This window comes from Oncorhynchus mykiss, chromosome 26 (genome assembly GCF_057628025.1).
Source record: "Oncorhynchus mykiss isolate SJ-2025 chromosome 26, ASM5762802v1, whole genome shotgun sequence".
In the NCBI taxonomy this organism is placed as follows: Eukaryota; Metazoa; Chordata; class Actinopteri; order Salmoniformes; family Salmonidae; genus Oncorhynchus; species Oncorhynchus mykiss.
The window spans coordinates 30,657,501-30,672,713 of NC_143047.1; the positions used below are offsets into that span (position 1 = coordinate 30,657,501).

Genomic DNA, 15,213 nt, shown 5'->3' on the forward strand with positions numbered 1-15,213 from the left:
CCTCACATCCGGCACGCATGGCTTCCAAAAGAGACATTTGGTCATGTGGGTGGTGACCAAACACTTTCCACCTCCAGGCAGAGAAAAACTCCTCTATTGGGTTGAGGAAGGGTGAATATGCAGGCAGGTACAAAACCATAAATCTGTGATGTGCTGCAAACCAATCTGTGACAGCTGCAGAGTGGTGAAAAGCAATGTTATCACAAACTATGAGAAAAACTTGGGGGTTTCTTACTGGCTCCCCAGGTTCTGCTGGCACTAGCTGAGCATAGAGCTGTTCTAGGAAAGCTATAAGCCTTTCTGTGTTGTATGGGTCAATGAGTTGTGTGTTGAGAAGCAAACCATCATTGGCCTTTGCAGCACACATGGTGATATTTCCCCCCCTTTGGCCTAGAACCTCCACAGTGGCCCTTTGACCTATAACATTCCTTCCTCTGCGCCGTGTTTTGGCAAGGTTAAATCCAGCTTCATCGATAAATACAAATGAATGTGGTCTTTCCAGGTCTTTCCAGTGTTCACTCTTTGTCTTCTTTGTCTTCCTCCACGCATCCGCCCTCTCCCTGCCACCCTTCTCCCTCCACGAATCCATCTTCCTTGTTCCATTTCCAAAATGAGTCTTTCTGAGCTCTACCTATATATACTGTAATATGTGTGTGTGTTCACTAACAAGTCTAAAACAAGACACCTGCTTAGCCTTTCAGCTATCAGTGTTTGAAAGGCACAAGGCTGAAATCTATTCCGTTTTGAATGTGTGGTTCACAGTTTTGACAGCAGTGTGTTAGCATTTGAACAAAGTGCTGTAAATCCACAGTGTTGTGCAGGTTGTGGTTAAAGTCATGGGATAAGTGTGTAGAGTTTTGAAAACTGTGTTCAAGCAATGAAAAATGAACTAGAGTTTGGTCCACATGAACTGCTGCTGTGCAGACTGTAGTTAGAGTTTTGCACATGTGACTCCAGTTGTGTCCGCTGTCGTTTAGCAATCGAAAAACACTGTAACATTCCTTCCTCTGCGCCGTGTTTTGGCAAGGTTAAATCCAGCTTCATCGATAAATACAAATGAATGTGGTCTTTCCAGGTCTTTCCAGTGTTCACTCTTTGTCTTCTTTGTCTTCCTCCATGCATCCGCCCTCTCCCTGCCACCCTTCTCCCTCCACGAATCCATCTTCCTTGTTCCATTTCCAAAATGAGTCTTTCTGAGCTCTACCTATATATACTGTAATATGTGTGTGTGTTCACTAACAAGTCTAAAACAAGACACCTGCTTTGCCTTTCAGCTTTCAGTGTTTGAAAGGCACAAGGCTGAAATCTATTCCGTTTTGAATGTGTGGTTCACAGTTTTGACAGCAGTGTGTTAGCATTTGAACAAAGTTCTGTAAATCCACAGTGTTGTGCAGGTTGTGGTTAAAGTCATGGGATAAGTGTGTAGAGTTTTGAAAACTGTGTTCAAGCAATGAAAAATGAACTAGAGTTTGGTCCACATTAACTGCTGCTGTGCAGACTGTAGTTAGAGTTTTGCACATGTGACTCCAGTTGTGTCCGCTGTCGTTTAGCAATCGAAAAACACTGTAATAGGCAGTTCTGGGTTTTTGCAATCTCTAGTCCGTCAGAGCACAGCTACAGTAAACACACACATGCACACACACTGTTGTGATTATCAAAAGTTGGACTCCCACACAGTACACAACGTACATCCTCCAGAGCCGTAGATCTGTGTTAGTTGGTTAGTTCTCATAGTGATTACATCCAGATTGAGGTCATCTCTGCTAAAACAGCCCACTCCTACCCTAGTCATGCAACGTCACTTCATGCTATAAACCCATGACTAAACTGGCCAAGTCTTCATCATATTACGTAATCATGGTTGCTTTCCAATCCGTCTGTAACACAGATGAACTGTTTTTAATGAAGTCCCTGTATCTCTGCTCCTAAATTAAAAGATCTTCCCACAGTCACACTCTTTGATCACAGTCACTAGTCTATTTCATGTTCCAAGAAGCACAGCAGAAAGATAGGGAGACAGTATTGGGTCTGTGATGCCATGGTTGAGCAGCAGTTTGCAAGCAACTGTACTGTCGCTATCTGTACTGTTTTGCTGTATTCTCCTGCTGAATCAAATGATCAGATCTCACAATGTGTTTACCACCTCAGGAACCACATTAATAATACACAGTAAAGGGGTTGCCATGAATTTGACAGTAATTTACAGGCAGCTCGGTGGCAAGTAAAATGGAACAAGGAACAACTATACCATGCACTCACTAGTGGTCAAAATGTTTTTAGCGCTCCAAAGATATGGTACTGTATTCTGGGTGTAATTACAGTACCATTTGAAATACAGCAATTTTGAAATACAGCAATTTCCCCACAATGCTCTATCATTTTTACAGTTGATAATACCTCAAATTAACATTTAAATTACAGTTTTCCATTACAATGTACATAGCAAACTTATCATATGCAGACATCTGAAATGTAATCTGTGTGTGTGTGTGTGTGTGTGTGTGTGTGTGTCCTCTCCAAGAGGAATGTTATGGAAACATGTTTTGATGAATGTATCTCTTTCTATTCTCTCCGCTCTAGGACCATGTGATCAGAGAGGAAGCCCGTAGCCTGACACCAAGACAGTGTGCAGCCATGGACCTTGTCCTTCCCACCATCAAGGTAATGGAGAGCCCTCGCTCTATCTATCCCTCTCTCCCCCCCTCCATCTGTCTCTCCCTCCATCCGTCTAACCCACCATCCCTCTCTCTTTCCATCCATCCCTACCTTCCTCCATCCCTTTCAGCCTCCATCCATCCCTCCATCAATTCCTCTCTCAATCCATCCATGCCTCCTCCATACCTCCCTCCCTTTCACCTTCCATCCCTACCCTCATTCCTTTCTCCCTCTAACCATCGATGCTTACCTTTCACCTTCCATCCCTACCCTCATTCCTTTCTCCCTCTAACCATCGATTCCTACCTTTCTCTAATGTTGTGCAAAGAGAGATGGACAGGGTTTTAACAGGGTAGTAGGGTTGTAAAGAGAGTTTACCTAAAGGATCATTGTAGAGTGGTGACTGTTTTAACAGGGTAGTAGGGTTGTAATGAGAGTTTACCTAAAGGATCATTGTAGAGTGGTGACTGTTTTAACAGGGTGGTAGGGTTGTAAGGTCTTTAAGAGGAGTAGTGGTGCTGAGAGGAGTCGATGCAGTCAGTACATAGTGCAGTACTTTTGACCAGAGCCCTGTGGGTGCTATTTGGGACACAGACAGGAGTTCAGACCGGGGTCTGTGTGAACACTCAACGCAGCGCCGTGAAACAGAAGCTAATTGATTCCTGCATCTCCATGGACACCAGCTCCCTGTTTAGATCCGTCATGCTGTGGAATTCTCTCCACCAGTATTCCGAGGAGAATGTCCAATTAGAGGAGTTCAGTAATGCTTCCAGGAGACTCTGGCCAATCACAGTTAAGTAATACCTTCAGGTGGAAGAGATACATAGGCTGAATGCAGGACTGATTAAATACTTAAAGGAAGTGAGGGGGGAGAGAGAGGTAGGGAGGGAGAGATGGGGGAGAGAGACTAGCGGAGATACACAGGCTGAATGCAGGACTGGTTAAAGACTTAAAGGAAGAGAGAGGAGAGAGAGAGGGAGGGAAGCAGGGAGAAATGGGGGAGAGAGACTAGCAGAGATACACAGGCTGAATGCAGGACCGGTTAAAGACTTCATGCCTTCAGTAATGAAGGAGAGAGGGGGGAGGGGAAGAGAGATAGAGGGAGGAAGCTAAATAGATAGGGAGGGAGGGAGGGATAGAGAGAGAGAGAAGGGTAGAGACAGATAAAGAAATGGAACAAAAAATAATGGAATTCTGAAGAGGGAACATCTGTATGGTGTTAAATGGTTTGAGATAAATGTAACGCGAAAAGCAAAACCAGCATAGATTCCCCATGAAATGACTGTGATTTTTCAGGTGGTGGTGAGATGATAATATGATACATACATCCGTGTATGTGACACATTTTTTTTTTGTTGTTTATGTTTTTGTTGGTGTCGTATGGACTAGCTCTTGGAGTTGGTGTTGTGTGGACTAGCTCTTGGAGTTGGTGTTGTGTGGACTAGCTCTTGGAGTTGGTGTTGTGTGGACTAGCTCTTGGAGTTGGTGTTGTGTGGACTAGCTCTTGGAGTTGGTGTTGTGTGGACTAGCTCTTGGAGTTGGTGTTGTGTGGACTAGCTCTTGGAGTTGGTGTAGTGTGGACTAGCTCTTGGTGTTGGTGTTGTGTGGACCAGCTATTGGAGTTGGTGTTGTGTGGACTAGCTCTTGGAGTTGGTGTTGTGTGGACTAGCTCTTGGAGTTGGTGTTGTGTGGACTAGATCTTGGTGTTGTGTGGACTAGCTCTTGGTGTTGTGTGGACTAGCTCTTAGAGTTGGTGTTGTGTGGACTAACTCTTGGAGTTGGTGTTGTGTGGACTAGCTCTTGGTGTCGTGTGGACTAGCTCTTGGAGTTGGTGTTGTGTGGACTAGCTCTTGGTGTTGTGTGGACTAGCTCTTGGTGTTGTGTGGACTAGCTCTTAGAGTTGGTGTTGTGTGGACTAACTCTTGGAGTTGGTGTTGTGTGGACTAGCTCTTGGTGTCATGTGGACTAGCTCTTAGAGTTGGTGTTGTGTGGACTAGGTCTTAGAGTTGGTGTTGTGTGGACTAGCTCTTGGTGTTGTGTGGACTAGCTCTTAGAGTTGGTGTTGTGTGGGCTAGCTCTTGGTGTTGTGAGGACTAGCTCTTGGAGTTGGTGTTGTATGGGCTAGCTCTTGGTGTTGTGTGGGCTAGCTCTTGGAGTTGGTCTTGGAGTTGGTGTTGTGTGGACTAGCTCTTGGAGTTGGTGTTGTGTGGGCTAGCTCTTGGTGTTGTATGGACTAGCTCTTGGAGTTGGTGTTGTATGGACTAGCTCTTGGAGTTGGTGTTGTGTGGACTAGCTCTTCGTGCTGTGTGGACTAGCTCTTGGAGTTGGTGTTGTGTGGACTAGCTCTTGGAGTTTGTGTTGTGTGGACTAGCTCTTGGAGTTGGTGTTGTATGGGCTAGCTCTTGGTGTTGTGTGGACTAGCTCTTGGAGTTGGTGTTGTGTGGGCTAGCTCTTAGAGTTGGTGTTGTGTGGACTAGCTCTTGGAGTTGGTGTTGTGTGGACTAGCTCTTCGTGCTGTGTGGACTAGCTCTTGGAGTTGGTGTTGTGTGGACTAGCTCTTGGAGTTGGTGTTGTGTGGACTAGCTCTTGGAGTTGGTGTTGTGTGGGCTAGCTCTTAGAGTTGGTGTTGTGTGGACTAGCTCTTGGAGTTCGTGTTGTGTGGACTAGCTCTTCGTGCTGTGTGGACTAGCTCTTGGAGTTGGTGTTGTGTGGACTAGCTCTTGGAGTTTGTGTTGTGTGGACTAGCTCTTGGAGTTGGTGTTTGTGTGGACTAGCTCTTGGAGTTGGTGTTGTGTGGACTAGCTCTTGGAGTTGGTGTTGTGTGGGCTAGCTCTTAGAGTTGGTGTTGTGTGGACTAGCTCTTGGTGTTGGTGTTGTGTGGACTAGCTCTTGGAGTTCGTGTTGTGTGGACTAGCTCTTGGAGTTGGTGTTGTGTGGACTAGCTCTTGGAGTTGGTGTTGTGTGGACTAGCTCTTGGTGTTGGTGTTGTGTGGACTAGCTATTGGAGTTGGTGTTGTGTGGACTAGCTCTTGGAGTTGGTGTTGTGTGGACTAGCTCTTGGAGTTGGTGTTGTGTGGACTAGCTCTTGGTGTTGTGTGGACTAGCTCTTGGTGTTGTGTGGACTAGCTCTTAGAGTTGGTGTTGTGTGGACTAACTCTTGGAGTTGGTGTTGTGTGGACTAGCTCTTGGTGTCGTGTGGACTAGCTCTTAGAGTTGGTGTTGTGTGGACTAGCTCTTGGAGTTGGTGTTGTGTGGACTAGGTCTTGGTGTTGTGTGGACTAGCTCTTGGTGTTGTGTGGACTAGCTCTTAGAGTTGGTGTTGTGTGGACTAGGTCTTAGAGTTGGTGTTGTGTGGACTAGCTCTTGGTGTCATGTGGACTAGCTCTTAGAGTTGGTGTTGTGTGGACTAGGTCTTAGAGTTGGTGTTGTGTGGACTAGCTCTTGGTGTTGTGTGGACTAGCTCTTAGAGTTGGTGTTGTGTGGGCTAGCTCTTAGAGTTGGTGTTGTGTGGACTAGCTCTTGGAGTTGGTGTTGTGTGGGCTAGCTCTTAGAGTTGGTGTTGTGTGGACTAGCTCTTGGTGTTGGTGTTGTGTGGACTAGCTCTTGGAGTTTGTGTTGTGTGGACTAGCTCTTGGAGTTGGTGTTGTGTGGACTAGCTCTTGGAGTTGGTGTTGTGTGGACTAGCTCTTGGTGTTGGTGTTGTGTGGACTAGCTATTGGAGTTGGTGTTGTGTGGACTAGCTCTTGGAGTTGGTGTTGTGTGGACTAGCTCTTGGTGTTGTGTGGACTAGCTCTTGGTGTTGTGTGGACTAGCTCTTAGAGTTGGTGTTGTGTGGACTAACTCTTGGAGTTGGTGTTGTGTGGACTAGCTCTTGGTTTCGTGTGGACTAGCTCTTAGAGTTGGTGTTGTGTGGACTAGCTCTTGGAGTTGGTGTTGTGTGGACTAGCTCTTGGTGTTGTGTGGACTAGCTCTTGGTGTTGTGTGGACTAGCTCTTAGAGTTGGTGTTGTGTGGACTAGGTCTTAGAGTTGGTGTTGTGTGGACTAGCTCTTGGTGTCATGTGGACTAGCTCTTAGAGTTGGTGTTGTGTGGACTAGGTCTTAGAGTTGGTGTTGTGTGGACTAGCTCTTGGTGTTGTGTGGACTAGCTCTTAGAGTTGGTGTTGTGTGGGCTAGCTCTTAGAGTTGGTGTTGTGTGGACTAGCTCTTCGTGCTGTGTGGACTAGCTCTTGGAGTTGGTGTTGTGTGGACTAGCTCTTGGAGTTTGTGTTGTGTGGACTAGCTCTTGGAGTTGGTGTTGTATGGGCTAGCTCTTGGTATTGTGTGGACTAGCTCTTGGAGTTGGTGTTTGTGTGGACTAGCTCTTGGAGTTGGTGTTGTGTGGACTAGCTCTTGGAGTTGGTGTTGTGTGGGCTAGCTCTTAGAGTTGGTGTTGTGTGGACTAGCTCTTGGTGTTGGTGTTGTGTGGACTAGCTATTGGAGTTGGTGTTGTGTGGACTAGCTCTTGGAGTTGGTGTTGTGTGGACTAGCTCTTGGAGTTGGTGTTGTGTGGACTAGCTCTTGGTGTTGTTTGGACTAGCTCTTGGTGTTGTGTGGACTAGCTCTTAGAGTTGGTGTTGTGTGGACTGACTCTTGGAGTTGGTGTTGTGTGGACTAGCTCTTGGTGTTGGTGTTGTGTGGGCTAGCTCTTGGTGTTGTATGGACTAGCTTTTGGAGTTGGTGTTGTATGGACTAGCTCTTGGAGTTGGTGTTGTGTGGACTAGCTCTTCGTGCTGTGTGGACTAGCTCTTGGAGTTGGTGTTGTGTGGACTAGCTCTTGGAGTTTGTGTTGTGTGGACTAGCTCTTGGAGTTGGTGTTGTATGGGCTAGCTCTTGGTGTTGTGTGGACTAGCTCTTGGAGTTGGTGTTGTATGGACTAGCTCTTGGAGTTGGTATTGTGTGGACTAGCTCTTGGAGTTGGTGTTGTGTGGGCTAGCTCTTAGAGTTGGTGTTGTGTGGACTAGCTCTTGGAGTTGGTGTTGTGTGGACTAGCTCTTCGTGCTGTGTGGACTAGCTCTTGGAGTTGGTGTTGTGTGGACTAGCTCTTGGTGCTGGTGTTGTGTGGACTAGCTCTTGGAGTTGGTGTTGTGTGGGCTAGCTCTTAGAGTTGGTGTTGTGTGGACTAGCTCTTGGAGTTGGTGCTGTGTGGACTAGCTCTTCGTGCTGTATGGACTAGCTCTTGGAGTTGGTGTTGTGTGGACTAGCTCTTGGAGTTTGTGTTGTGTGGACTAGCTCTTGGAGTTGGTGTTTGTGTGGACTATATCTTGGAGTTGGTGTTGTGTGGACTAGCTCTTGGAGTTGGTGTTGTGTGGGCTAGCTCTTAGAGTTGGTGTTGTGTGGACTAGCTCTTGGTGTTGGTGTTGTGTGGACTAGCTCTTGGAGTTTGTGTTGTGTGGACTAGCTCTTGGAGTTGGTGTTGTGTGGACTAGCTCTTGGAGTTGGTGTTGTGTGGACTAGCTCTTGGAGTTGGTGTTGTGTGGGCTAGCTCTTAGAGTTGGTGTTGTGTGGACTAGCTCTTGGTGTTGGTGTTGTGTGGACTAGCTCTTGGAGTTCGTGTTGTGTGGACTAGCTCTTGGAGTTGGTGTTGTGTGGACTAGCTCTTGGAGTTGGTGTTGTGTGGACTAGCTCTTGGTGTTGGTGTTGTGTGGACTAGCTATTGGAGTTGGTGTTGTGTGGACTAGCTCTTGGAGTTGGTGTTGTGTGGACTAGCTCTTGGAGTTGGTGTTGTGTGGACTAGCTCTTGGTGTTGTGTGGACTAGCTCTTGGTGTTGTGTGGACTAGCTCTTAGAGTTGGTGTTGTGTGGACTAACTCTTGGAGTTGGTGTTGTGTGGACTAGCTCTTGGTGTCGTGTGGACTAGCTCTTAGAGTTGGTGTTGTGTGGACTAGCTCTTGGAGTTGGTGTTGTGTGGACTAGCTCTTGGTGTTGTGTGGACTAGCTCTTGGTGTTGTGTGGACTAGCTCTTAGAGTTGGTGTTGTGTGGACTAGGTCTTAGAGTTGGTGTTGTGTGGACTAGCTCTTGGTGTCATGTGGACTAGCTCTTAGAGTTGGTGTTGTGTGGACTAGGTCTTAGAGTTGGTGTTGTGTGGACTAGCTCTTGGTGTTGTGTGGACTAGCTCTTAGAGTTGGTGTTGTGTGGGCTAGCTCTTAGAGTTGGTGTTGTGTGGACTAGCTCTTCGTGCTGTGTGGACTAGCTCTTGGAGTTGGTGTTGTGTGGACTAGCTCTTGGAGTTTGTGTTGTGTGGACTAGCTCTTGGAGTTGGTGTTGTATGGGCTAGCTCTTGGTGTTGTGTGGACTAGCTCTTGGAGTTGGTGTTTGTGTGGACTAGCTCTTGGAGTTGGTGTTGTGTGGACTAGCTCTTGGAGTTGGTGTTGTGTGGGCTAGCTCTTAGAGTTGGTGTTGTGTGGACTAGCTCTTGGTGTTGGTGTTGTGTGGACTAGCTATTGGAGTTGGTGTTGTGTGGACTAGCTCTTGGAGTTGGTGTTGTGTGGACTAGCTCTTGGAGTTGGTGTTGTGTGGACTAGCTCTTGGTGTTGTTTGGACTAGCTCTTGGTGTTGTGTGGACTAGCTCTTAGAGTTGGTGTTGTGTGGACTGACTCTTGGAGTTGGTGTTGTGTGGACTAGCTCTTGGTGTTGGTGTTGTGTGGGCTAGCTCTTGGTGTTGTATGGACTAGCTCTTGGAGTTGGTGTTGTATGGACTAGCTCTTGGAGTTGGTGTTGTGTGGACTAGCTCTTCGTGCTGTGTGGACTAGCTCTTGGAGTTGGTGTTGTGTGGACTAGCTCTTGGAGTTTGTGTTGTGTGGACTAGCTCTTGGAGTTGGTGTTGTATGGACTAGCTCTTGGAGTTGGTATTGTGTGGACTAGCTCTTGGAGTTGGTGTTGTGTGGGCTAGCTCTTAGAGTTGGTGTTGTGTGGACTAGCTCTTGGAGTTGGTGTTGTGTGGACTAGCTCTTCGTGCTGTGTGGACTAGCTCTTGGAGTTGGTGTTGTGTGGACTAGCTCTTGGTGCTGGTGTTGTGTGGACTAGCTCTTGGAGTTGGTGTTGTGTGGGCTAGCTCTTAGAGTTGGTGTTGTGTGGACTAGCTCTTGGAGTTGGTGCTGTGTGGACTAGCTCTTCGTGCTGTTTGGACTAGCTCTTGGAGTTGGTGTTGTGTGGACTAGCTCTTGGAGTTTGTGTTGTGTGGACTAGCTCTTGGAGTTGGTGTTTGTGTGGACTATATCTTGGAGTTGGTGTTGTGTGGACTAGCTCTTGGAGTTGGTGTTGTGTGGGCTAGCTCTTAGAGTTGGTGTTGTGTGGACTAGCTCTTGGTGTTGGTGTTGTGTGGACTAGCTCTTGGAGTTTGTGTTGTGTGGACTAGCTCTTGGAGTTGGTGTTGTGTGGACTAGCTCTTGGAGTTGGTGTTGTGTGGACTAGCTCTTGGTGTTGGTGTTGTGTGGACTAGCTATTGGAGTTGGTGTTGTGTGGACTAGCTCTTGGAGTTGGTGTTGTGTGGAATAGCTCTTGGAGTTGGTGTTGTGTGGACAAGCTCTTGGTGATGTGTGGACTAGCTCTTAGAGTTGGTGTTGTGTGGACTAACTCTTGGAGTTGGTGTTGTTTGGACTAGCTCTTGGTGTCGTGTGGACTAGCTCTTAGAGTTGGTGTTGTGTGGACTAGCTCTTGGAGTTGGTGTTGTGTGGACTAGCTCTTCGTGCTGTGTGGACTAGCTCTTGGAGTTGGTGTTGTGTGGACTAGCTTTTGGAGTTGGTGTTGTGTGGACTAGCTCTTGGAGTTGGTGTTGTGTGTGCTAGCTCTTAGAGTTGGTGTTGTGTGGACTAGCTCTTGGAGTTGGTGTTGTGTGGACTAGCTCTTCGTGCTGTATGGACTAGCTCTTGGAGTTGGTGTTGTGTGGACTAGCTCTTGGAGTTTGTGTTGTGTGGACTAGCTCTTGGAGTTGGTGTTTGTGTGGACTAGCTCTTGGAGTTGATGTTGTGTGGACTAGCTCTTGGAGTTGGTGTTGTGTGGGCTAGCTCTTAGAGTTGGTTTTGTGTGGACTAGCTCTTGGTGTTGGTGTTGTGTGGACTAGCTCTTGGAGTTCGTGTTGTGTGGACTAGCTCTTGGAGTTGGTGTTGTGTGGACTAGCTCTTGGAGTTGGTGTTGTGTGGACTAGCTCTTGGTGTCGGTGTTGTGTGGACTAGCTATTGGAGTTGGTGTTGTGTGGACTAGCTCTTGGAGTTGGTGTTGTGTGGACTAGCTCTTGGAGTTGGTGTTGTGTGGACTAGCTCTTGGTGTTGTGTGGACTAGCTCTTATAGTTGGTGTTGTGTGGACTAACTCTTGGAGTTAGTGTTGTGTGGACTAGCTCTTGGTGTCGTGTGGACTAGCTCTTAGAGTTGGTGTTGTGTGGACTAGCTCTTGGAGTTGGTGTTGTGTGGACTAGCTCTTGGTGTTGTGTGGACTAGCTCTTGGTGTTGTGTGGACTAGCTCTTAGAGTTGGTGTTGTGTGGACTAGGTCTTAGAGTTGGTGTTGTGTGGACTAGCTCTTGGTGTCATGTGGACTAGCTCTTAGAGTTGGTGTTGTGTGGACTAGGTCTTAGAGTTGGTGTTGTGTGGACTAGCTCTTGGTGTTGTGTGGACTAGCTCTTAGAGTTGGTGTTGTGTGGGCTAGCTCTTAGAGTTGGTGTTGTGTGGACTAGCTCTTGGAGTTGGTGTTGTGTGGACTAGCTCTTCGTGCTGTGTGGACTAGCTCTTGGAGTTGGTGTTGTGTGGACTAGCTCTTGGAGTTTGTGTTGTGTGGACTAGCACTTGGAGTTGGTGTTGTATGGGCTAGCTCTTGGTGTTGTGTGGACTAGCTCTTGGAGTTGGTGTTTGTGTGGACTAGCTCTTGGAGTTGGTGTTGTGTGCACTAGCTCTTGGAGTTGGTGTTGTGTGTGCTAGCTCTTAGAGTTGGTGTTGTGTGGACTAGCTCTTGGTGTTGGTGTTGTGTGGACTAGCTCTTGGAGTTCGTGTTGTGTGGACTAGCTCTTGGAGTTGGTGTTGTGTGGACTAGCTCTTGGAGTTGGTGTTGTGTGGACTAGCTCTTGGTGTTGTGTGGACTTGCTCTTGGTGTTGTGTGGACTAGCTCTTAGAGTTGGTGTTGTGTGGACTGACTCTTGGAGTTGGTGTTGTGTGGACTAGCTATTGGTGTCGTGTGGACTAGCTCTTAGAGTTGGTGTTGTGTGGACTAGCTCTTGGAGTTGGTGTTGTGTGGACTAGCTCTTGGTGTTGTTTGGACTAGCTCTTGGTGTTGTGTGGACTAGCTCTTAGAGTTGGTGTTGTGTGGACTAACTCTTGGAGTTGGTGTTGTGTGGACTGGCTCTTAGAGTTGGTGTTGTGTGGACTAGGTCTTAGAGTTGGTGTTGTGTGGACTAGCTCTTGGTGTTGTGTGGACTAGCTCTTAGAGTTGGTGTTGTGTGGGCTAGCTCTTGGTGTTGTGAGGACTAGCTCTTGGAGTTGGTGTTGTATGGGCTAGCTCTTGGTGTTGTGTGGGCTAGCTCTTGGAGTTGGTCTTGGAGTTGGTGTTGTGTGGACTAGCTCTTGGAGTTGGTGTTGTGTGGGCTAGCTCTTGGTGTTGTATGGACTAGCTCTTGGAGTTGGTGTTGTATGGACTAGCTCTTGGAGTTGGTGTTGTGTGGACTAGCTCTTGGAGTTGGTGTTGTGTGGACTAGCTCTTGGAGTTGGTGTTGTGTGGGCTAGCTCTTAGAGTTGGTGTTGTGTGGACTAGCTCTTGGTGTTGGTGTTGTGTGGACTAGCTCTTGGAGTTCGTGTTGTGTGGACTAGCTCTTGGAGTTGCTGTTGTGTGGACTAGCTCTTGGAGTTGGTGTTGTGTGGACTAGCTCTTGGTGTTGGTGTTGTGTGGACTAGCTATTGGAGTTGGTGTTGTGTGGACTAGCTCTTGGAGTTGGTGTTGTGTGGACTAGCTCTTGGAGTTGGTGTTGTGTGGACTAGCTCTTGGTGTTGTGTGGACTAGCTCTTGGTGTTGTGTGGACTAGCTCTTAGAGTTGGTGTTGTGTGGACTGACTCACTCTTGGAGTTGGTGTTGTGTGGACTAGCTCTTGGTGTCGTGTGGACTAGCTCTTAGAGTTGGTGTTGTGTGGACTAGCTCTTGGAGTTGGTGTTGTGTGGACTAGCTCTTGGTGTTGTGTGGACTAGCTCTTGGTGTTGTGTGGACTAGCTCTTAAAGTTGGTGTTGTGTGGACTAACTCTTGGAGTTGGTGTTGTGTGGACTAGCTCTTGGTGTCATGTGGACTAGCTCTTAGAGTTGGTGTTGTGTGGACTAGGTCTTAGAGTTGGTGTTGTGTGGACTAGCTCTTGGTGTTGTGTGGACTAGCTCTTAGAGTTGGTGTTGTGTGGGCTAGCTCTTGGTGTTGTGAGGACTAGCTCTTGGAGTTGGTGTTGTATGGGCTAGCTCTTGGTGTTGTGTGGGCTAGCTCTTGGAGTTGGTCTTGGAGTTGGTGTTGTGTGGACTAGCTCTTGGAGTTGGTGTTGTGTGGGCTAGCTCTTGGTGTTGTATGGACTAGCTCTTGGAGTTGGTGTTGTATGGACTAGCTCTTGGAGTTGGTGTTGTGTGGACTAGCTCTTCGTGCTGTGTGGACTAGCTCTTGGAGTTGGTGTTGTGTGGACTAGCTCTTGGAGTTTGTGTTGTGTGGACTAGCTCTTGGAGTTGGTGTTGTGTGGGCTAGCTCTTGGTGTTGTGTGGACTAGCTCTTGGAGTTGGTGTTGTGTGGACTAGCTCTTGGTGTTGTGTGGACTAGCTCTTGGTGTTGTGTGGACTAGCTCTTAGAGTTGGTGTTGTGTGGACTAGGTCTTAGAGTTGGTGTTGTGTGGACTAGCTCTTGGTGTCAAGAGCTAGCCCATACAACACCAACTCCAAGTGCTAGTCCACACAACACAAACTCCAAGACCTAGTCCACACAACACCAACTCCAAGAGCTAGTCCACACAGCACGAAGAGCTAGTCCACACAACACCAACTCCAAGAGCTAGTCCACACAACACCAAGAGCTAGCCCACACAACACCAACTCCAAGAGCTAGTCCACACAACACCAACTCCAAGAGCTAGTCCACACAACACCAACTCCAAGAGCTAGCCCACACAACACCAAGAGCTAGTCAATACAACACCAACTCCAAGAGCTAGTCCACACAACACCAAGAGCTAGCCCATACAACACCAACTCCAAGAGCTAGTCCACACAACACAAACTCCAAGAGCTAGTCCACACAACACCAACTCCAAGAGCTAGTCCACACAGCACGAAGAGCTAGTCCACACAACACCAACTCCAAGAGCTAGTCCATACAACACCAACTCCAAGAGCTAGTCCATACAACACCAAGAGCTAGCCCACACAACACCAACTCCAAGAGCTAGTCCACACAACACCAACTCCAAGACCAACTCCAAGAGCTAGCCCACACAACACCAAGAGCTAGCCCATACAACACCAACTCCAAGAGCTAGTCCTCACAACACCAAGAGCTAGCCCACACAACACCAACTCTAAGAGCTAGTCCACACAACACCAAGAGCTAGTCCACACAACACCAACTCTAAGACCTAGTCCACACAACACCAACTCTAAGAGCTAGTCCACATGACACCAAGAGCTAGTCCACACAACACCAACTCCAAGAGTTAGTCCACACAACACCAACTCTAAGAGCTAGTCCACACAACACCAAGAGCTAGTCCACACAACACCAAGAGCTAGTCCACACAACACCAACTCCAAGAGCTAGTCCACACAACACCAACTCTAAGAGCTAGTCCACACGACACCAAGAGCTAGTCCACACAACACCAACTCCAAGAGTCAGTCCACACAACACCAACTCTAAGAGCTAGTCCACACAACACCAAGAGCTAGTCCATGGGCTAGCTCTTGTATGGGCTAGCTCTTGGTGTTGTGTGGACTAGCTCTTGGAGTTGGTGTTGTATTGACTAGCTCTTGGTGTTGTGTGGGCTAGCTCTTGGAGTTGGTGTTGTGTGGACGAGCTCTTGGAGTTGGTGTTGTGTGGACTAGCTCTTGGAGTTGGTGTTGTGTGGGCTAGCTCTTGGTGTTGTATGGACTAGCTCTTGGAGTTGGTGTTGTATGGACTAGCTCTTGGAGTTGGTGTTGTGTGAACTAGCTCTTCGTGTTGTGTGGACTAGCTCTTGGAGTTGGTGTTGTGTGGACTAGCTCTTGGAGTTGGTGTTGTGTGGGCTAGCTCTTGGAGTTGGTGTTGTGTGGGCTAGCTCTTGGTGTTGGTGTTGTGTGGACTAGCTCTTGGAGTTGGTGTTTTGTGGACTAACTCTTGGAGTTGGTGTTGTGTGGACTAGCTCTTGGAGTTGGTGTTGTGTGGACTAGCTCTTGGAGTTGGTGTTGTGTTGGATATGTCTTTGATGGTTTCTCTGCCATTCTTCCCTCATCAACACCTACGGTATGGTATCTTCAGAGTGAATCTGGGTTGTGCCTATTCTGCCGAGGCAGCAGAGCTACAGAGCTTAGTCACAAATGACACTG

At 47.8% G+C, this 15,213-nt stretch overlaps 1 protein-coding gene across 1 annotated transcript in view; it reads left to right on the top strand.

Moving 5' to 3' along the window:
• Nucleotides 1-15,213, top strand: part of LOC110506127 (protein unc-13 homolog C) — a 301,686-nt gene that overhangs the window by 223,373 nt on the left and 63,100 nt on the right. The window contains exon 30 of the mRNA XM_090222664.1: nt 2,581-2,661. Within this exon, the coding sequence (XP_090078790.1) occupies nt 2,581-2,661 (81 nt within the window). The remainder of the gene's footprint in view (nt 1-2,580; nt 2,662-15,213) is intronic.